Consider the following 23,011-nt stretch of genomic DNA (forward strand, 5'->3'; position numbering starts at 1 on the left):
AAGGGATGTTTAATGATTTCTTTGGACAATGAATGTACATGTCCATTGTTGATGTAATACAAATAAAACAAAATAACAAAATAATAAAAATCAACTACCTGGTGTTTTGTCAGCATTCCCAGTTGTAATTCACCTATTCTTTGACGTGAACTAAAGATACAAAATGGAGTGGAACAGGATTTTGTCTGGAGAGTGATGCAAGGGTTGACCAGTAGGGGGAGAGCCAGCTCTTACTAGGAAAAAACACACAAAAACCTAAATGGTGAGAGTCACCCCTAGACCTGTGCATGAGCATCTACTATGCCCAGTTCCACTCCTGCTCCCTTGACACCTCTGATTCCATTTGAGAAAATTGAAACATAAAAAACATGAGAGAGATTCAAATTCCATTTCTCTCAAACATAATTTGTGTCATGGGGTTGGATGGGGACTGGGCATAGCTTGAATTCTGGAGTCTGTGGATGAATGCACAATGAATTGTGCTAAATCTAGTGCTAAATAAATTCATGAGTGGATCATCACACCTCACTTAAAATAAAACCGTTCTCAAATGACATTCAACTCCATGCCATCTTGGCACAATATCCAAACCTATGCAGCACCATCAATTTCATAGAAGCCAACAGACACATCTTAGTTGACACAGAAAGTCACACAAGGTGTCGAATTACATTAAAATTTAAATTAAAAAAAGTACCACAAGTCTTCAATCTCAATGCCTCTCTGGATCAAGCTGCTAGAAAGGAGACTGAAGGAGACATCAGAATTATGTAACCCTACTGGGGCTTGTACTTCATTGTGCCAAACCTTTAGTAAACTCTATTTTTCTGTGATAGGGACACTTACTAACTGGGTCATTAAAATATTTCAAAATGGCTACAAGCAATTGTCCAATTAATTAGTGGTTATACTATAAATATAAGATGTCCATTATGGTTTTGACCGTTGGCTTTGAGTGCTCAACCTGAGATTTCTATAGCCATTTTCCACAACCATTTCATAAAAGAAACAGATAAAGTCTAAATAGTCATCCTGTGTATTAAGCAGTCTTATAGGAAATGTAACGTTAAATGATTTAAGACTGGGCACCTACTCCGCCACTAGCTCAAATACTGGAAATTTTATTATTGCTATCCCATTTCCTTTCCATTAGCAAGTCAATCCCCACCCTATCACATGCACCGACACATTTTGGATGAGTGGGAATGCTTTATAAAGTGGTCAATGTCTTGGTCCCCTACATCACATGAGGATGCAGTGAAAGATAGAATGATTAAGGAAACAAGAGGTGGGCAAACTTGATCTGAGGTGAATGGAAAGTGCAGTCATCAAGTCAAAATGAGCTTTAAATGCATACATTTCATACATTCCTCTGTTGCGCAAACTGACTGGCCAGTCATATCTTGCATCCCTCCACAAAAATAAACAAATATAAGACTTTTAACAATGGAGTTTTCACAGACACAGACTGTGTAGTGTGCGTTTGTGAAAAGGAGAGAGGGGAGAGAGAGAGAAGTGGAGTGAATGATTGCATCAAGTGCTAATATATCATGACAGTACATGTACTCAGTCTATAAAAAACTACCTTGGTACTGAACACTGACCTCTTTCTAACAAATAATCTGGTATAGAACATTTACAAAATGAACATGGTAATAACCAGAGTGTGATATTTATAATATATGCTACTGCCTTCCTCTGGTTCTCTGTGATTTAAACCTCTGAGTACATCAACACCATCGTATATCTCTTACACAGTAAAGCTTACACACCACACCCGATGAGTGGCAGCCTAAATACAAATAGAGAACAGGAAGACTCTGTGGACAGTGAGTACACCTGCATGTGTATCCTGAGTGTGTGTGGGTGGTAGCTCAGCTCGTAAACCAGGCAGCCAGGACTTGCCTGTAGACTCAGCAGTGAGGGGAGTAAGAGAGTAAACTTCTGGGATACCAAGATTCTTCAGCTCACAAGGAATAGGATATCTTTATCCAAGATACTTGCACATTTAAGACAGTCTTGATATATTTTGGGAGATAATAATTATTATAATGTCAATAGTAATAACAATAATAACAATAGTATTAAACATCTGTCAAGGTTATTTCTGTCCCATGGCAGCCAGGAGATTGTTTGCATTGTTCTGGATAGTTTCGGTGCCCTGCGATCCCCTCGGTCGTCCTCCTGTCTTCAGCTGTGCTGCCATGAGGGATCGGCCTCTGCACCCCATGTACTTCTGCGTGTTCGTCTCAAATCTGTCTGTGTGTTTGTGTCAATGAGTGTTTGAAGTAAATCAGGATTTTCCTTCATGGGGAACCGGTGCTGGTTCACTCTCAGAGGCGGGTCTGGGCCTCGGGGACGTAGATCTCGATGCTGTCGGCGCTTTCCGTGGCAGAGTTCTGTCGTACCGACGCCGCGCGCTTCGCTGCCATCAACCGCTTTCTGGCTTCCTGCCGCTGCTTGTCCACGGCCGAGTCCACACTCCTGTCCTTCCCGCCGACAGCTTGGGCTTGGATTGCTTCTTTGGCACGGACGATGGAAGCTGCTTCTTCTCCTCCTGAGGAAAACATAGCAAAAGAAAAGAAGATAAATAAGTCAGCTGCATGGTATTAGCCCAACTTCCAACCTATAACGGCACTGACATAATTTGCAACTCATCTACTTGGCTGTTTGCTAAATGATGGAAAAGATAACAAGACAAAATCCTCTGGGCTCAAGTTTCAACTTTAAAAACTTCCAGAATCTTAAGTATGATGAAAATTGTCTGGCAGCAAAGCAATACCTTCTTCTCTGATTTCTCAGGAAGTTGCCAGTTGTTGGCTTTGAGTTGGTAGAGCTCATCGAACTTCAAGCTGATGTCTTCTATTGTGAGTTGCAGAAGATCCCAGAACCCAGCCAGGTCCTGTGCTGTGGGTCGCGGGTTGGCATTCACGTTCTAGTGAGAGGAAAATGAGAGAGTATAGTGAAGTGATAGATGATTGGCTTTAGCCAAACCAGAGGGAATTAATTACCCCCCAACATTTCCAAAACTATTTTCCGCCCCTCAAGCAAAAGGATGAGGCGAAAATACACTTGCACCAATTAACTTTCAGAGATCATTTCATAACTGCATTAGACCTGTAATATACAGTATATAAAAAAACAGACAGAGGGGGAAATAAATCATCAGGGATCTCATTTTTGTGTTTGAAAAGTCTATTTCCTCTCCAAGTGTAATGAGAAGGCTTCTGCATCTCAGTATGCCCGAAAGTAAGATGTGGGCAGGAAGAAAGATAGTAAATGGGGTCAGGAAGAATTTGTGAGGCTAAAACAAAAACATGAAGTTAGTTATGATAGTAATTGAGAGATCCAATAGAATCCAATAGAGGCACTCACCAAGTTCTCATTACAAAGCCCTCGGAACTGCTGGAACTTCTGTGACATGAGGAGCTGGGCGCTGCCCACTGCACTGCGGATCGTCCCCAAAACTACAGAAGCACAGAGGAATATGGCAAACCATCACAAGCTGCAAAACACTGAAGGAGAAATACAGTATGGTGTTCAAAACTAGAAATATCCTGTACATAAGTGGGTCCAAGCTCTTACACTGTGAAAACGACACAGAAGACATTAGGCCATTCCTTTGAGTTCCATATTTTTTGGGTAAAGAAACAAAACCAAGTGATCTTATGCACACAATGGGTTAGAAAACTGTTTCAAGACATAGCGGAGGGTAGCAACTATTTGGTATTTTTTCCTGTTGTCAAGTACTAACATCTTTATGTAACATTTACCATTTAACATTTTGTGTCAGAAAATGATATCCTTAGAAATAGGTTATTCATTCCATGTTAAGGAAGACAACAAATTTATTTTCTACCTTACATTTGCATGTAAAAAGAAATTCATAATTCAGGGGAAACAATAATCTGATGGAGCCTGTACAGCTATAGCCTGCTCCTTACTCATTCATATTTAAGACACTGCAGAGATCAGGGCTTAAAGCAAAAAAACATTTTGAGCCTGAAATGTTCCTGACTGATGGGAGGGGGAGGGGGGGTAGTCAGCACACTGCACCGTCGCACCATTTATTTCCCTATTTCTCTATAAAACTAGTCCAATAACAAGAACAATGAAAACAATTGACACATTTCTGTGCTGAATGAATGAATATTCAACACACAGCATTATTAATCTATAAACCTAGTGCAATAAGGATAACTGTGGAGCCCCCCAGGGGTCACCTGGTACAAAAAAAAGAATGATGTGGAAATTAGTGGGCACAGTTTTCTTACAATTTACTCCTAAACCGTGCCCACAGATTTGTAAACCATGCGCACAGATTTGTAATATCTACGTTGATAACATCAAAGAGGGACTTTTGGGCCTATATACAGTGAGCCAGAGCCATTACACACAGCTTGGCATACATATAGTGAGCTGTAATAGCCATTAGGCACCTAGACCATATGTGAACCATAACCATTGATTAATCACATCAGTAGGTCTAATTTATAATCTGATGTGTGTTTTGGTGACAATATGAAACCCATTTACTCCCTCTAAATCCTGCTTGTAGAAAAAGCATGTTGATTAAATTTTATATGCAACTCTGTGGGCCGCTGTGGTGTCCCTGTTTGACATATGATATCAATATACATATTACAAATCCGTGTGCACGGTCTACTAATCCGCGGCCATGGTTTAGGACTCCGTGCGCACTGATTACTAATTCGAGAGCACGGTTTACTATTCCGTGCGCATGGAGCTGTGAGCGGTTTACCAATCGGTGCCCGTATGGATTTCCACATCAACTATTTTTTTCTTACCAGGTGACCCCTGGGGAGCTCTGTAGAGAAAAGCCAAAGCAATGCCACATTTTTATGCTGAATGACGATTCAGCGTAAATTCTGAAAGACAGATCACGTTCCGGTCTGTCGTTGCCGCTGGAGCGGCAGCTGTAACTGTCGCTCCCAGTGTGGTCAGATATCAGAGTACACGCATAGCGGCGTTGTGTCTGGGATTTACCTCATGTGGAAAGAGCACTTTCTTTCTGCTGGTTGAGCACACAGTGCAGAACAAACACCCGGTTCCCTTAATTTGTCGCACCAAGTGTCAAACGGTTTCCCATCGCTGTTTGTTTTTTACTCCTCTCTCAGTGATGCGTGTATCTTCACCAGCCTTCATAAACTTAGTTTCCATATTTCAGCTGTGCTACACTACAGAATCAGTGCTACGTTGTGATAGAAAGTAGCTTGCTGTTCATTGGATAAAAAAAAAAAACTTGCTCGCATTCCATTGGTAAATGTAAAATATTGCTTTGCTTCACTGAATATGATTGGAAAAAACACATAAAAAACAAAAACCCACGTGGAGTGAGTTATTATTTTTTTTGTCAAAAATAGTTTGTGAATCTAAAACGTCCATATGCTGGAAATCCGGCACCTGGCCGGCGGTCTTTAAGCCTGAAAGATCTGCCTGAAAGTCTGAGTGGGATTCTGGGAGATGAAAAAGGGAAATGACTCGGCAGTGGCTCTATTACAGCTGAAGCAGCTTACTCCCACCATAATGAGCAGCGTTACTGCGAGCCATTAGCAGTAATGAGTGTGCCCTGCCTTGTCTTATCTTCTCCACAGTCCACAGGGGCGAAGGCCTGACCCTGTCTGTCTATGCCCTTCATTGATAGGGACATCAATTCTATGCTACATGTCAGTGAGTTGACAAGCTGCTCACTGTAATTTCCTGAAGAATGGGGCCTTTCACTTTCCAAGATCTGATGTTTTAGACCGTGAATGAAGTCATAGTGAGCACACTGAGCATGTTCACAGCCTCTTCATGTAATCCTGTCACTTACCCTCCTCTGAGAGCTTGTTGTCTTTGGTCTCCTGCTCCATCTGTTGACACCAGCCCTCCATGCGGCCCGTCTCCGCCTGCAGCAGCTTCAGAAACCAGTTACCGTCTCGGAGGCAGGCAGGCGTGGCGGACTGAACGGCATCTCCGTGGGTGCTGCAGTTTCCGGTCTCCAGGCTGGGGTCTGGGGGCGGCAAGGAAGAGGGGTCCAGCGCCGGGTCCAGAGTCTCCGGCAGCGAGGTGGATATCCTGGATGAGACTGAGGCGTGTTTGAGGGGCTGCTGTTCCACGGCCCTGTCCTCTCCGTTGGCGGCGGCGGCATTCACCGTCTGACTGTTGGCGCAATTGGTCGTGTTGTTTTCCGTGGGTGCTGCAACCTGGGACTCCTGAGGCTCAGTCTCTGTATTCTGTCTGGAGGCCATGCTGCTGCCCCGGCTGAGACTGCAAAGACACACATACGCATCAACTGCTGACAGACTGAATCAGCAAAACAAAAAAATAAGGGCAATGAAGTGATGGGTCCAACATTTTCCACAATAACAGTTTGAAGTCAGTGAGTTTGACTGATAAATATAGGAAATGACGGCAGCTGGGGGTGCAGTATTATCTATTGCAACAGAGCACAGAGAGGCAGAGATGACTAGAGAGACAACGTCACAGGAGGGAGAGAGGGGGTGGGGGGCAGGAGATCAGGAACACAACATAAAAGGATGAACTGCTGCCTTCAGAAGATACTGAGCAGGAGAAAGGGGGGAGCAGGCAGTCCAACAAATGTGATTAAGGGATATTACACTGCACTGGACAGTTTAAATAGCCAGTTTCTCACTATGTTCGCTCACTACGGTCAAAATGAGAGCAAGAGAATATCAATCAGAGCCCTGGGCTGCTGTGCTGCTGCCAGGCTGACTGCTGGATGACCTTAGCTACTGTCTCTGCTGCACAGGCTGCAGCTATGCCAGCCTCAGAGACAGCAGGGTGTGAATGTGTGCATGTTTGTGTCAGTCAGGGAGAGAAGGGCAGGACAAGAGTAAGAGCTTGAAAAACAGGAGAGTCACAAACAACAACAATGCAAAGGAAAAACCCCAAACAACACAAAATAATTGTGAACTGCACTCAATACTAGGCCTGCCTGATATGCAGAAAAAATGCAATGTGTGATTAATTTGTTGGATATTGCAATAACATGTGATGTTGATAACTATATTTAGGTGCACCATTCTTCTGCTTAAGTGTACTGTTAACGTACAGCTAGAAAATCAATAGCCTGTGACAGCTGTATAAAAAAATTAAATGAAATTTCCATAATTCATTTATGAGACCATTTCCTCATATTTCCTTAAAATATTTTTTTTTCCAGCAGCATCAGTGCAATCTTTGTACCTTACAAAGCTAAAGCTATAACACCAGTCAAACAAAAAGCTGCAACAAAACCAGCCAAAGCTCCTACTTGCTGTATAGAATAAAAAAAATTCCAGCATCAGTTCAATCTTTCAGTCCTGTGCAAACAGTAAGGCTGTTACAATTATAAAACCATCAAGTGTGAACAGAATAGCTTTTACTTATGATATACAATAGGTTTTTCCAATGTTAGTGCAATCTTTCCTTTGTACAAACAGCAAAGCTGTCAAAACAAAACCAGCAAATATGTACAAAGGGTTATATCAATCAAGGGTAAAAATCAATCAAGATGATTATTACCATTTTCAGGAACTAAATTGCTCTCTCCCACTCCTATTCTCTGCCTGCTTCTCCTACTGTCCCTGCTCCTTCTCTTCTCTACTGACCCCTACCATCCACCTTCTCCCCTGCTTTTTTCTCCATCCTTTCCTTTGTCGTCTTACCTAAGATCTACATTTTACAGGATTTGACCTATCAGTACAAAATAGGGGGAAAAGTGAATAAAAATTAATATCTGTAATGCAAAATTATTATGTCTCTATCGTCCCAGGAAGAATTATCACAGGAAGTCACCTCTGCAAAATTAAGTACTTACGGCCTGCCGTTCTCCACTTGAACTCCAATTGACTGGAACTTCAGGGGAGCAGTCAGTGAGAGTGGCTCTTCTCTTGGGATTGGCAGAAGGCAGTCCACCTGTCAATCAACCATGGCAATCAAACAACAGCAAATCAGTCGAACGCAACCTCTGTGCAGGTGGCTTTAGCTGCCTTCTCCCAATGTGAAATGTATCTCACAATAAATGAAAAGCAGGCAAATCTCACCTGGATTCCGATGGAGGACAGTTTCCTCTTGGGTCCAGTCGTGGTCTGCTCTAGGGTGACACCAGTGCTCAGGTTGTCATTCTGGGGCTGGGTAGAGCTGGTAGTGGTGGTAGTCGTTGAGGAAGAGGAGGAGGTGGTGGTGGTGGGAGGGAGTTCACGAGGGGCAGGGACAGGGGGTACAAAGGTTGCAGTGGGTGCAGGGGCAGCAGCAGGGATGGGGGCCGGGGGCTGGGTGCCCTTAGCCAGACTGCCGGTACGGATGCTACAGAGGCTGTCAGAGGAATTGCTGCGTCCTGACTGGCTGTTGGCCTCACTGCCGCGGTCCTGCTGGTCCAGGTAGGTGTCCTGGGCCGATTCGGTGCTGCTCTGCACAGTCACTGAGATGAGGGGCTTGGAGGTGGTGCGGGGTGGGACTGGAGGAGGAGCCTTCCTATTGCTGACTGCCGACAGAACGAGCAGAGACAAAGAGATGGGAAACAAAGGATGCGGAATGAGAAACTTGCACTTTGGCATTAAAAAGATTCAATAAAAACATGATTGAAAAATAAAACAGTGCTGCCAGAGAACAACCATCTGCTGCACGTCAAGCAGAGAGCCAAAACACAATACCATAAACATGGGCTACCCGCAAAAACAAACCTGTTTGTTGTCCTTATCGCTGCCTATTAGGCTGCACTCCCGGCTACCTGTAAGTTTCCTGTCAACCTGCTTGTGGTCGTGCTCCACTGACGTCAGTCTGTCCCCATGGGACTTCCCTTTACCTGCCACTCCTCACAGTCGTCTGTGGATTGTCAGATTGGACAACTTTGCCATCACTATGCCTGTAGATAATAAGAAATGTGAAGCCAGCAATGGGACAGCACTATTTATCCACATGTTCCATGGCGAGAGCAGAAAACAACAGTCATCCAACCGTTTTCCCAGTTCTTCATTTCTGTGATGTAGGCTAATGTCCAAACAGCTTCCTCTACGTTAAAACTTCTGAATGTTATGATGACCTAAAATGCACTGCCAACACACCTATTTTGACTTGCAAGGCTGATGGACTAAAACCTTTGAACTGTTCAATTCCTAAACACTATCCATAAATTGATAAACTCATCAAAGGTTATTATCATTAAAGTTAATGATCAACAGACAGTATAAACTACAGAACAACACTGCCTTGACTTTTTTTTAAACATATCAAATAGTCTCACTTCTTCTAACAATTGTTAAATCACTGTTTTACTTAGATTAGCCTACAGATTGGAGCCATCAATGCCTAGCATACAGCACAGACTTTGCACACTGATGCCACATCCTGACAGAGATATGAACCAAAATTCACAAGCTCTTACAGTAGAAACTGACAATGAGGCCCATGAGGGGATTACCAGTGAGCAAGCACAATCTGACTCAGGGCCAAGGAATAGGACTGGTGCTTGCGGGTGGCTCTTGTTCTGTCATCAGAGTCTGGCTGCAGGGTTGTGGTGGCTGAAATGGGGTAACTACAGTACAATAACATGAAAAACCAGGAAAAGCCACAGGCTTTCTCCGAGGGCTCAGGGGATGTTGAGGCAGTTTTGTGTAGATGCTATTTAAACAGCTGGCTGACTGACTGACTGATTGGCTGGCTGGGCAGAATCAACAGATGTCTGACAGAGCTGGGAAAAATGGACAGTAAACAAATTCTACAATTCTGGTCCAATTGCTGCATTCACTGGCACACACTGCTGGATGATTTTTTTCTAAAAATGTAGCTAATCCAAAAGTAATTCAAGGTTCACGGCTTTGCATCTATATTGAAAATGTAGTGTTTGTTCTCTCCAGTCTCTCTCTCTCAATCTAAATGGCAAGCTAACACCCTGTAATTCTGAAGGAGCTGCACTTCCGTCATCAGCCAATGACTCACAGCACCAGTAAAGCCCTCATTAAATACCACCAATATACACAAACATGGCTGTGGAATCTAGCCCACGTAGTCCTTAAAGTAGCTGATGCCACCCATCTCATTGCAGGCAGTCTTGTCTCTGGGAGTATATGCAGCCAAGGACAAAAGGAGACATTTTTTTCTCTGAGAATGAGACACATTCTTGGAATACCCAGCGTAGATGCATGACATTTCCAAAGTTAATTAATGTGCTATGTTGCACCCCGAGTCTGAGCACACGTATGCCTCTGTCGCATTTGTTGTGCCTGTGAGGCTGCACTATGTCTCTCTCTTTCTCTCTCTCATACACACACACACACACACACACAGCTACAAAGCTGTACATAAACATTTCCACTCTGATAGAACATCTCCTTCAAGCCAAATAACCTTCGAAAGTTTTTTTTACTTGGCTCTTTTAAAGAATAGCATGATTTATCAGAAACAACAACAAAATAGGCTAAATGCTGTTTACAAGCATCCAGTCATAGTGAAGTGGGCTAATTGCAGATTATTCACACCCTTAGCAAAGAGCACAATCCATTTTGCTGTCCCAGTTTGATTTGTGCTGTGATGGCTGGCTCCATCTCCTCTACCTATGGGCTTGGTGCCCAGAGGTGATTACGAGGTGGATAAGCTGCCCAGAACCTGGGTCTCTGGGGCAGGGCCAGCTAATAGCCTCCAGCTGCTCACCCTCTAGCTCTACCTCTTCAGCACCCTGGAGGCAATAAACCTGCCTGCCATCCTTTGCTCAAACCAACACAGGTCCTTCATCACAATCACTGCCTTATCGAAGACCTATTCTGTCACCTGCCTACATGCTCAGTCCAGCATTTAGGGATACATGCCAAACCAAGCTACAGTGAGAATTAGAAGAAATCCACTGGCTCTGCTTGTACTGCCAACACATTTTCTAGTGGAAGAGAAAGGTATATGACAGCAATGGTCTAATGGGTCACTTCTTTGAGGGCCTCAAAGGCTCTGAAAGAAGTTAAGATCAATTACAACAATGTCGAGCAGTGATCATCAAATGTAAACTAAATCGCATCACTTATGAAAGCCATGCTGTATTTTCTTGCACTGTACTCATGCTACTAGCATCGATTTAAAAAGCAGGACTAGCTCGGAGGCGTCCTGGTGTCTCAGTGGTCTAAGGCGCGTACCACGTAAACGCAACATCCTGGGCTCAAATCCGGCCCGGGACCTTTGTTGCATGTCATCCCTCTCTCTCTCTCTCCCAATCTTTCCCATCCCTCTCTACATTGAAGTATCCAATAAAAGGCAAAAACGTTAAAAAAAAAAAGAATCTTTTAAAAAAAATTTAAAAAAGCAGGACTAGCCTCTCTCCCATTTTTGGGCGAGCCCGTTTGGTGTCCTAGTTTGGGATTTGGAAACTTTGATTACTGTTGGGCTCATTCATGAGCGACTTTGGCTTACAGTTAAGTGTTTTAATTAGGCTCTAGAGTGACCTTCTTTGGAGGGGGATACAGTGCTGATTTGTCTAATTCCCAAACTCTGTGGCTCCACAGAAGATCCTGTTAAACCAACTCCTAGCTCAACATACACAACAGAGCAGCAAGATACATGCACAGCCTATAGCTCACATACAATATTATTGCCTTTCTTGGATGATCCTGTGACTGTAAAGCTCTAGCTATGTGCCAACAACCACGCACGAAGATGGTAGCAGAAGCTCTGTCCTAGATTAGCAGCCTTACTGAGAGATAGTATGGCAGGGTGACAGGCTGTAGGAGTCCTGGACACATGGCTGAGGAGGACTTGTGCTACTGAGAAAAAGATAAGCACACAAGGGGCCCAAAGGTAGGACTGGAACTGGAAAGGTAGCAAATCAGTGGGCAAGATGGACAGGCCTCAAGATAGAAAGGGCTATTTGTCGAGACAGTGAGACAGACAAGCTGACATTTGCTAGACAATGCTACCTGGCAGGAGTATCTCAGCACATACTGACAGGAAAAGTAAACTACTTACACACCACACAAAGCAGTAAAGTGACAACACCAACAACAAAAAAGTAGGTTATGAAAACAAACAGCAAAGACTTCACTAACTGTAGGATAAAGCGACTTGCTCTCCATTACTTACTACTTCTGCTGGTACTTCAAATGTAACTGCAAGGTAAATTGCTCATAAAAGTTGAAACTACAGCAACTTGCCTTGAGAACAACCGTCTAAATGTTGACAAAATCCAAATAATTTAGTCCACCCTTTACATTGTCGCAGAGTTGGTTTGTGCATTCTCATCTGTTGAATGCTGAGATGCTTAAGACCTCCTGTGGCTCCTAGCCTGGCCTGTTGGACTGGGGCGACAGCCTGGGTAAGAGCCTAATCAGCTGATGTGAAGACACGTGGCAAATGCCTCTTAGGTCAAATCCTTCATGCTGGGAAACAGGGATACTTTTTCAGCCGGTACAGCTGAGCAATGTTCCCAGCAATGGGTCTCAAACTGAGACGCAAGGTAAGACAAGCATTAGATTTCCTCCTGGCGAGTGTTGTCATGATGCAAAACCATTTCAATTTGATACCAATACCAGCTCACAGCATCACAGTTTCAATCATAAACCACTACCAAGTCAGAAACATCCAAACTTACATAAAATAAGAGAAAATCCGCATATTTTCAAGTACAGTAATCAAACCTGTAAACTTCTGGGGGATACAGACTATTTGAAGGACTGCAGTGGGACATTTTCATAAATGCAATAATGCAACTTTTACTTTATTATTTAGATGCTGATCAATAAAGAACAGACATATTTTGTTGACATTTTTTTAAACCACATTATAAAAGTTTGATAGCGCCCAGTTATAGAGGAGTGAAGTGCCTCTCCCTGACAAACTAACCTGAATTTGGCTCTTGCAGACCACAGCGCCATGATGACCATGCCAAAGATACACAGACAATTGAAAATTATACAGAGTAGGCTAATTTTTTGGGTAAAAAATCTCGCAAAACTCTTATGAGTGGAAATAAATGTTTCGGTTTATGTACATTTCATATGAGCGCATACAGAAGCCAACCCTTGGGTGAAGCTTTACTACCCCCTCTAAACACGTTAACTGATAGCTCTGCACACATCCTTGGGAAGACTGACTGGTGTTGCCCTTACTGTGTGCAACTACAGTGGCTTCACCCATTGACTCATAGATTACATCATCAATGAGAGTGAGAGGTAGAGTGTGCAATGGCATGGAGGGTGACTCACAGTCTATCCATGGTAATACACAGACAGACTGTAATGTGGTATTGGTTGGATACAATGGACATGGCTTGCTACAATGAAGCTTCAAAGCCATGAATTTGATGTCACCCACCGGGCTGACACCCAACTTTAAAAGAACAACAAAATAAAATATCTCCTAAACATTAGCTACCACAACATTTAATAAAAAAAGTCATATATCTATAGTGCAGTGCCAGCCACTACACCGACTCAAATCTCTCAACCATGATAACCAATATTGATCAACATTAGTGAGCATAGAAAAGACAGCAATGTTACTCTTGGATATTTTATGGCTTTAGTGAGCATCAATATCTAGTCCTACGTGTTCCTCTGGCTAAAAGCCTTCTGAGGTACCTTAACTGCCAAACTGCACAGCCCTAGCCTTCAGTATGCATGGGGCAGGAAACTGATAAATTATTGATTGTGTCCTCAGGTTTTAACACATGGTAGTTACTGAATCAAAATGGCACAGGGTTCCTACTGTGTACCAAAAATAGCCATTGCACTTGAGGTGACATCTGATGATGTAGGGTAACAGTTACAGTAAAACAATTTTTGCAAGGTCGTGTTTCCAGACACTGAGTGATGGAATCTATTCCAAGTGCCACCTTAACGATAACAGCAAAACAGAAATATAAAAACACTGGAAAAGTCAAATAAATCATCTTCCGTCATTCAAGATAATTTGCTGAACCCCAAAGAGTAACGTTACTCTGGTCTGGTTGGGTAAAAATCATGCAACGATAATATGAAATAGTACTGTTGAGAAAAATAGTCTGTAGCAGAAAATATTAGTTTTGACTGTTACGAGGGTCAGCTAACGTTGTTCATTTTTTTCAATGCCTGTGTGCTGGCATCACTGTCACATGCATGATTAACGTTACGGCTAAATCGTTTACTTGCTTGATCTAAAAGAACACTGTAAGGTCTATTTGCTAACATTTTTGGTATAGCTAGTTATAGGTTGCCCACTGTGACAGTTATAGGAAGAAACGTGACATGTGACTTGAGATGTGACTTGAAATTGTCTGTGGATTCTTCACAGCGCGCCTATCTTTTCCTTATCCTCTGCCTTATCATTTTTCCGTGTATATTATGTTACAACGATTGACCCATGTCAGTATACCTAACGTTACTAGGCAAGCTATGTAGCAATGAGAGTTCGTTGGCAGGGCGTAGCTAGCTGACCATGTAACCTAGCTAACATACTACATTAACGTTAGCTGACGTTAGCTACCGCTGCAGTAACGATTGCTAACGTACATGAATGGTTAGGTTAGCCGAACTAGCCGGGTACCGAGCTGTCCATCTGGTCTGCTCTTGACGCGTTAGCTAACATTAGTATTACTAGTCAGTAAACGCTTATTAACGTGCGCTATCACTCGTCTCGTTCCCCGAATATGTGATTTAACGTTGCCTAACGATAACGTTTGATAGCCAAAAGCAAAATAGAGGGGTGGTGTTAGCAAGCTAACAATGAGACGCTGCTAACGGTAGCTTTCGTGCTTGGTTACTACCAGTCTAACATCACCAGCCACCTTGCTGGCTACCAGCTTCGCTAGCGTGCTAACTACTCGAATGATTCCTCCCCTTTCTTCATCCACGTTAGCTAACCTAACATATCGTTAACGTTAGCTCACGTTAGCTTGGTAGCGTGCTGACAGCGTCTGACAACGGCAATCAATTCAAAACACCAACGCTCAGTCAGAAAAAATGACTTAAAACCTTACTGTCTCGGGAGTGACTAAAAAATCCTTATTTTCTGTTCATTCATGAAATGCTGCTGAGCGGGTCAGCCAGACTACGATGTCCTGCCGTCAGACACACAACGGCGCTTTGAAGAAAAGATTTGTAGAACACGCCCTTGACAATGAGGATTGGAGTCCACGTTTTCTCGGTTACGGCTGTCTAAAAACGATTGGTCATTTTCGGTCCTCGAGTTCACCGAAGACGAGAATGATTGGTTTAAATCTCGGTATATCCTTGTTTGTGAATGTGCGTCATGATATGTGCGTTTCATTTGTACTATCACTGACGCCGCGGGAACGGGCTCTCTTAAACTGAGAAAAAAACCATCTTCGATCCAATATTGTGAGCAGAGCACCCATCAAATTCACAATAATTCCTTCGCCTTTTTTTGTAAATGAAAGGCGATTACAAAATTAAACTTACTGACCTTTGACTACATTTGCCAGTAAAAAGTAGGTATTGACCTATGACCTACAACAAATAGTAGTTCATGTTGTCATTACTTTTATCCATCAAAGAGAACATTCCAAGAAACCAGTATTACATTTAGTATACAGCTAGAAATAACGCATCTGATTAAGCTGGCATTATATTATGATGACAGTTTACTTCAGGAGCACTATCTGAGGCATCATAAGTGCATTACAAATGTAGGCACTGTTCACTTCAGAAATGTTAATGCATTATCATGCATTTTGACTTTTAAATCTGGTATGACTATGTTTGAGATTGTAAGTCATCAGTTACCCTCATTAAGTATTCTACAACCTAGAGTGTATGTACATTGTGTCTATTAAAACATATCAAAACATTTTCTGATCACGCTGGTTAGAATTGTGCTTACATTATGAGCTTTTGATGTCTTAAAACCTTATGCACAATACTTCAAAGTTTAACATTATAGCCTACATTATGCATACATTTTTGATTTACCATTGTAGAAGCTGTAAAAATGCTGTGGCAGGATGAGTTTTTGGCATGGACCCTGCAATATTCAATATATTTTCTTCATATGAAATACATTACTTCACTCGATGTATTCACTACATCCGAACCGGATATTTCTAAGAGACAACCAAATTACAGGTACTTCAAGACAAACTCATAGGGACTTAAGACATTTCTACAGGTAACTTGATATAGCTACTTCCTGCTTTGGGTGGTTGTGTGGATTGTAAGGAAAAATATTGTGCTAGGTTGTCAGGTAATCCCTCACATTTCTTTTCAAACCCACAACAGAAAAACCAAGATATGATTCATTTGCATTTCAGGCACCAACATTTGCTCACATTTTTCACATTGCACATTGTATTTTATCTAATCTACAACACAGTGTTGCTGATGGAGACTCTGGGTTACCACAGATTCAACCCTGTAAACTTATTTATCATAAATTAGGAATAATTAATATTTGTGAAACTTTACTACTTAAAACCATTATTTTGATAAGGACTGATTCTTGGAAATTCAGTCACATTTGGCCTACAACCTCAGGTCTTAGGAGATAGAGCATGTCGTTGTTGTTTTTGTCATAAGAAGTTGAACATTCCATTCTGCCTCAAAGTTTCATTTTCAACCAGACAACATACACTGATATTAGAAAAAAATCAGAAAGCTAAATGTGGTGACAGCTGAATGGAGTCAAAACTCTTATGGTCTATTGTTTTCAGTTGCTACAATTCCATGAAAAAATGCTGTGGTTTCCTGAGTGGTCAGTAGGGTGGTGAAGCCCATTAGCCAGGGGCAATACTCTGGTTTTGTGCTGTTTTTGTTCAGCAAAAAGGCTGCATTCATGCATTCTTGCATTCATGCATTCATTCATTCATTCACAGAGGACTGCTGTTCACACTCAGCCCGCTAACATTTTCAGCCCTTCAATTGTTGCTGTCTGAGTGCCTTTTTCATGGACTTTCACTGATAAAGGCAAACTCTTAACCACATGCTGTACATGTAACTGAAAATATTTATTGAGACTGCACTGCAACAATTCGTTTAATACCAATGCTGTGTAAAAGCTATTTTCAAATTCATTAAACTTTGTCTTATGTGTTGTGCTTTTTACCATTCCAGAAATGTTCCACAACTAAGCAAACTAATCAAGCAATACATAGCCCTGTTCATCTAAGAACATAACATAACATAACATAACATAACATGAAACTTTATTTTATCCCCGTGGGTAAACCATTCCACAAATACTGAAAGTGCAAGTGTACTGTACATGTATGAAATGTGTATGGCTAATTTACTGTCTTACTGTCTTCCTCTAGATTGTATGTATTGCCACTTCTACCCTATAGTATATTTTCAGTGCCAACTGCACCAAGGTGTATTGCTTGTACATGTACAGTGCTTGATGAGTAAAAGTGTTACTAAGTGTAGTACTATGTGTGTAATTGTGATTCACACATTTGATTGGAATTACCAATTTTCAACAAAATTGGTTCATTTTGCTAGTACTAATCAATAATGAATATGTGGAAGATATCAGTTAAGTTGCATAATATTTCCTCCCTCTCAATTAGCACTTCTTGTGTGAGCGGTACTCACTGGTGTTGGAGCTATAGATGCAGCCTGTAGTGGTGGGTGGTGGTGAGTCTGAGTCCACAGAGGCCGTGTCTTCATCCTGGGAGCAGCCCGCCTGGATGGCCCGCAAGTAGCTGTGGCTGCGCGACCGGAAGCACGTGGGCGCAGGCAGATCCAGAGCCTCCACTGCCTGCGATTCCCCCTGACAGTGCGCCAGCAAGCGCCCACAGCCCTGCCCATATACCTGAAAGGACATGTGCAGGTTGTCACACTGAGGGTGGAGACAGAGAAGCATGTTTTTACTAGCTCTGCACCTGTGAGTGGAGATTAAGCCCAATTTGGTGTGGCAATGCATGTCGGAGAGGACTGGAGTCAGGGAGACATGGTGTAATCACTGTTTTATCACAGTGTTAAATGGTGTAAAATTTGACAGAAACGTGAATCAGAAAACATGGTAAATCTTACCCATAAAGCTAAAACAATGATTCCTCTGCTTTTGGCTTGTTGTAGGGTTAGTGTGAAATATTGTAGGTAGCATGGTATCAGTTACTCAAACATACCTCTATTTCAATATTTCATTGTTGCATAGCTTTGTGTTCCCAGTGTAAAATAAGAATCAGCGCTGACACTGTACACCATCTGAAATGTTTAATCAGTGGTAAGCTAATAGTGACTGCATGCATAGCTGAGTGATAGAGTGATGCTGCCAGAGGACTGCAAAATCCTGCAGAAAGACAGGACAACTTTACCTCTTCTTACTGATTAAGGATGAAAAGTAACAGAGAAAATAGTGGGTTATTTTGAGGTTTGAGCATGTTAGTGGGAAATGTTAATTCATTGTGCAGAGACCTTTTCCCAAGACCTTGTGAAGAGGCACAGCAGGTGACTGTATTGTGTGTTGACACAGGCTCTCTGCTGATTGAAGGTAAGAAGATTGCATGCATCTGACTCATATCTTTGTCATATCTTCTATTTATCAAATCCTGATGACAAGCATATGCACACTAACACTGCCAAGTCCTCATCCACCTCCCCTCAGTTAGAAATTAGCACTTCACCTACAATTTCATCTTGCTGAGGCTTCTGTAACCACAAAAATCCACCAGATATCAACTCAGACTAAATGCTGTGTTTTAAGATCCACAAATACTTTCCTCTAATTGATTTTATACTCATCTTGAACGAAATCGAATCCCTCAAACATTATTAGATTAAATTAACAGCTTCCTGGTCAAAGTAGAGACTGATACCCTATTGCTTCTCTGTGAACTATGATGGTATTTCATGCTTGCAACTGTTGATTGTGAGTGTGATGCTACATCCCACTCCAAACCTGCTGATCTAGATATATACCAAACTCCCGCAGGTTTATACTGGGGTTTATACTGTGCCAATTCTGCAAATACTCTCAAGTATCTTTCCTATTCCTGTCTCTGCCGGCTTATTCATATACCAACTCAGCAGTCTCTGCAGCCCTTTCATGCATTTAAATGTTCTCTCTCTGTAGCTTCAGAATTACAGAACGGTGCCAATGTATTTCTCTTCATTCTTCAGTGAATTCCTCAAGTTCACTCTTCTCTATTGGGGGATTTGAGTTGATTCAAACGCATATTTGCTAATCTCAAATTACATTATCTTAATAAGGTTTTCTGTACCAAATTCTCAAATATGATTTGAGATTTGAAATGTCATATGGTACACAAGTTTACACAGATAAAATGTATTATGTTATGAAAAAGTTGGTTGATCCTGACTCTAGAACAATAGTATTAGTATTGTGTACATTACTAAAGACAGAAAAATGAATTTAACAGAAGAATGGGAATGAAATAATCCTTGCAAGCAAGTAATAACGTGACACGCTACAGTATATCAATTAATAGGAAAACGTTTGATGAGATAGCAGACATACCTGAGTGCCCATGCCTCTGCCCAATGTACCAAAGCCTTGGTTGAAATCATTGTTCCAGTGGCGTGGAGCGGGTTCCACTGGGCTCACCAGGCAGTCTAAGTTATCAAGGCTCCGGTTAGTGGACAACTCTTTCAGGGACGGTAGGGAGCTGTTGAAGTGAATGTTAAAATCAGCCTCTCAAAAGCCATAAACTAGGATAGGTGGGGGCTTTCTTTGGTTGATGATATCCAGTGGATGCTTTGAGTCACACTCCAAAAACGTCCCCTGGGTATTTCAATGTTAAATACCATTGAGATGAGTGGATAGTGACTAGGGTTGTGCTAGGGTTCAAAGTAGCAGCACAGAGGAAACCAGTTATGAGTAAAAATGCTGAAATAGAGTCACATAAATTGGCTTTCAGATTGATATTGGAAACTGTTGATAAATTTCCTCTGTTCTGGATTGCCCAATCGGCACCTTCTTTTAGTGGAGATGTTTGTGCACTAAGCAAAGGGTGCGGTGGAGCAGTTGCCATGGAAAATTAGTATATTATGAAATTAAGACGTGAGGGAGCAGGTAACATCAAGGTACTAACACACCACTCAGGGTACCTGCAAGGTAATAGATGGAATAGGGGCAGAGGGGCAAAGCACTGGGGAGGTTAGAGAAAAAAGGTGGCGGGTAGTGGTGGTAGGACGGGTGCGGGTGGGTGGAGGTCCACACTGCCTGCCTCTGGATGACACTGACCTCAGATGCTGCATAGAGCATGCACTTTGCAGTGGAGACCACAGAAAATCCTCCCGCATGAGAGCGTAGCAACGAGGCCTGTCCGTGTGGATGTAGGGGTAAAACACATGGCAAAATATTTCACCTCCTTTTTCTTTTGTACCAAATAAAGATGATTATGTCATTTGCTGAATACTTCTCTCCCATCAAGCTACAACTACAGCTTCATGAATACCTTCCATTGGCTTGTTTAGACTAGCTGAGTGCTGTTGCCCATCCAGATAGTTCTACATGACAAGATACTGCCACCTGGTGACTGCCTTTGGGGACATGGTATTTACACTGAGTGAATCTCTGTTCCAACATTTTTGTGAACCATTTTCACAACAAATATCCTTTCTGTGCCTATTCCTATTTAATTCCACTCAATGAATGTAATGTAAAAGAGCATAAAATCAACTATGATCAAAATCAAACAATGAGTATGATAATCAAGCTTATATTTACAGTATAATAAGGTAATTCTGTATGATGTGGGACTCACTTGCGTTGGGGTGGTGGTGCCTGCTGCTCGCTCAGGGAGTGCTGTGTGGCCCTCAGGTAGCTTTGGCGGCGGGCTGCAGATTTGGGGGAGGGTTTGGGGCTGCCCTCTGAGTCCTCGCTGTCCTCTGGGTCTCCCATGGCTTTCACATAGCTGCCGCTGCGCATCCTTCGACAGGGGATCTCAGTTCCCCCGGGCCGGCCACGACCCAAAGTTCCTGCCCAGTCCCCCAGGGGAACCTGCATTGTAAAAGCATACAGTACAAGCTCTTGTGAGACTGTTAAACCACATAACCAGCTGTTTTTAATATAGCCCTCTGTATGCATTTCATGGTTTATGTATGATTTTTTTGTATGATTTACATAAACCTTCACAAAATTATTTTGGACATGTGCAGCAATGGAACTGAAGAAAAGTAAATGCTGCAACGGAACTGAAGAAAAGTAAATGCTGCAATGGTACTGAAAAAATTAATAATGCAATTGGGATAAATTTCATGATTTGTGAAAAAATATACCAATGTGACTAAGTAAACTATAGGGATAAAGTTTATATGATGAGCAGAGTGAGGGCCAACCTAATTTAATTTTCAAGAAGAGCAGGATGTGACTTTCAGTGCTTAGGAAAGATAAATAAATCCAATAAACCTTTGAGGAATTGTAGGATATTGACCCAAACTCTGGTACAAAGGACGCTGATGAAGATGAATACTCACTGGGCCTCCTACCTGGAGGTATTGGTGTGCCAGGTCCTGGTGGCATGACTTTGATTTCAGCAGAGTCCTGTTGACTGTAGCAGAGCCCTTCTGTAACACCTGCCTGGCCTGGCTGAGGGTGAGGGTCGACCAAGAGCCCCTCTTCACCAATGTCCCCTCCTTGCTTCCCCTGCTTCTGTCCTCCTCTTCCTTTGATCCCACCTGCATCGCTGGGCATGCCAGGAACTTGAGGTCACTGCTGCTTTTCGAGGTCTTGAGAGTATGTGCAGAAATGGTGTTGTAGCCCTGTGGGATGTGTCTGGGAGGGGCCTGGCTGTCTGACACCGCTCTGCCGAGAGTCATCATGGTCAGTGGGTTGCGGTAACCTACAGCAATAGTGCCGGCTTTGGTAGTGTCAGTGTCCAGGGCGTCATCTGAGCTCCAGAGGCCTAGTGCGTTGGGTCTGGGTCTCTGCTTTGGCCCCTCAGTCTTAGCCCTGTCTTTACTCTTGCTCCTGCGGGTCGGTCTGGCCCCATCCTCACCAGCCCCTGTGGTGCCGCTCATTCCTCCAGCAGAGCGCCCGTTGAGATTGCCTTTGATTGCGGAGCTTTCCAGGGACTGAGACTTGGCAAAGAGCTTCTGTACAGAGTGCATCAGGTGGCGTATGCGTCCTGGACTCTCACTGCGTTGCTTGGACATACGTCCTCTATGGAACTGCAGTGTACTGAAGCCGTCTCGCTGCAGGGGCAGGTGCCTCTCTAGCTGATCCAAAAGGTTGGAGGGTAACCGATTCATCTTGGCTGCCGCTGCAGAGGAGATGGTGGCTGATCCACTGGTGATCATAGGGGCACCGCTAAGACCGAGGCCCAGGCCCATACCCATGGACATGGAGGTGGACAGTGTACCCGCCCTGCTGCCCTGCCCACCTCCACTCCCAGCAGGGATGCAGGTCTGGGAGCAGTCAACCTGGTCGGTCTGGGAGCTGAAGTGGAGACGAGGGAAGGTGCTGCTGTTGGACATCTGGCTGAAAGGCAGTAGGCAGTCTGGGGTCAAGGGGGTGGGGCTGGTGGGAGGGAAGTGGTGGAGATGGGGGTCCAGAGTGCCGTAGTGGTTCATGGTAGGGCTCATTAGAAAGGAGCTGTGAGGGTCAGAGGTCAAGGGACAGAGAGGCTTCTGGGGGCATCCCGCTGGCTCACAGGAGTCAGACAGGTGACGACTGCGGTTGGCTCCTAACCCTTTCATGGTGGCTGAGGTGCTGTCCTTTAGAACATGTCTCCAATCAGTAAGGGTCTACAGACCTGAAGGACTCATCCTGCAATGCAGAAAGACATACAGAAATTATCTATCAAACATTAAATTGACTTTAATTATGGGGAGATCTCTGTACAGTGTTGCTATTTAGTACATGCATGCTGACAGTTGTGGAGAAATGAATGAATGTAAAACAAGCACAGTGTTGCCATTGCCATGAGTGGTTTGCTGCAAAAATTATCATGTGGCATTTTCACATCAATCTTCTAAAGTTGAGTAGGATAGCTTGACAGAACTGAATCTTAGATCTGAAGAGATGTGTTAGAATCTGTTCTGAAAATAGTGAAGATTTACATATACAGAGATTTGCCCTATTATGACCAACTGAAAAAGGCCCAAATCCTGTTGTAATTTAATTCACAAATAAG

The 23,011-nt window shown here is 43.0% G+C and overlaps 1 protein-coding gene across 1 annotated transcript; it reads right to left on the reverse strand.

The window, feature by feature from the left end:
• LOC139664599 (disks large-associated protein 4-like) lies at positions 1-22,574 on the reverse strand. Its single transcript, XM_071543487.1, is given in 12 exon segments — positions 1-2,497; positions 2,500-2,557; positions 2,783-2,935; positions 3,376-3,467; positions 5,834-6,270; positions 7,823-7,920; positions 8,049-8,488; positions 17,505-17,724; positions 19,393-19,540; positions 20,119-20,196; positions 20,642-20,877; positions 21,366-22,574. Coding segments are annotated over 12 exon segments (3,333 nt in total). The 3' UTR covers positions 1-2,333.
• Positions 22,575-23,011: the final 437 nt, after the last annotated feature.

This window comes from Centroberyx affinis, unplaced genomic scaffold (assembly GCF_046629955.1).
Source record: "Centroberyx affinis isolate AG114_WGS23_722 - 3 ecotype Tasmania unplaced genomic scaffold, CSIRO-AGI_Caff_v1 ptg004325l_1, whole genome shotgun sequence".
In the NCBI taxonomy this organism is placed as follows: Eukaryota; Metazoa; Chordata; class Actinopteri; order Beryciformes; family Berycidae; genus Centroberyx; species Centroberyx affinis.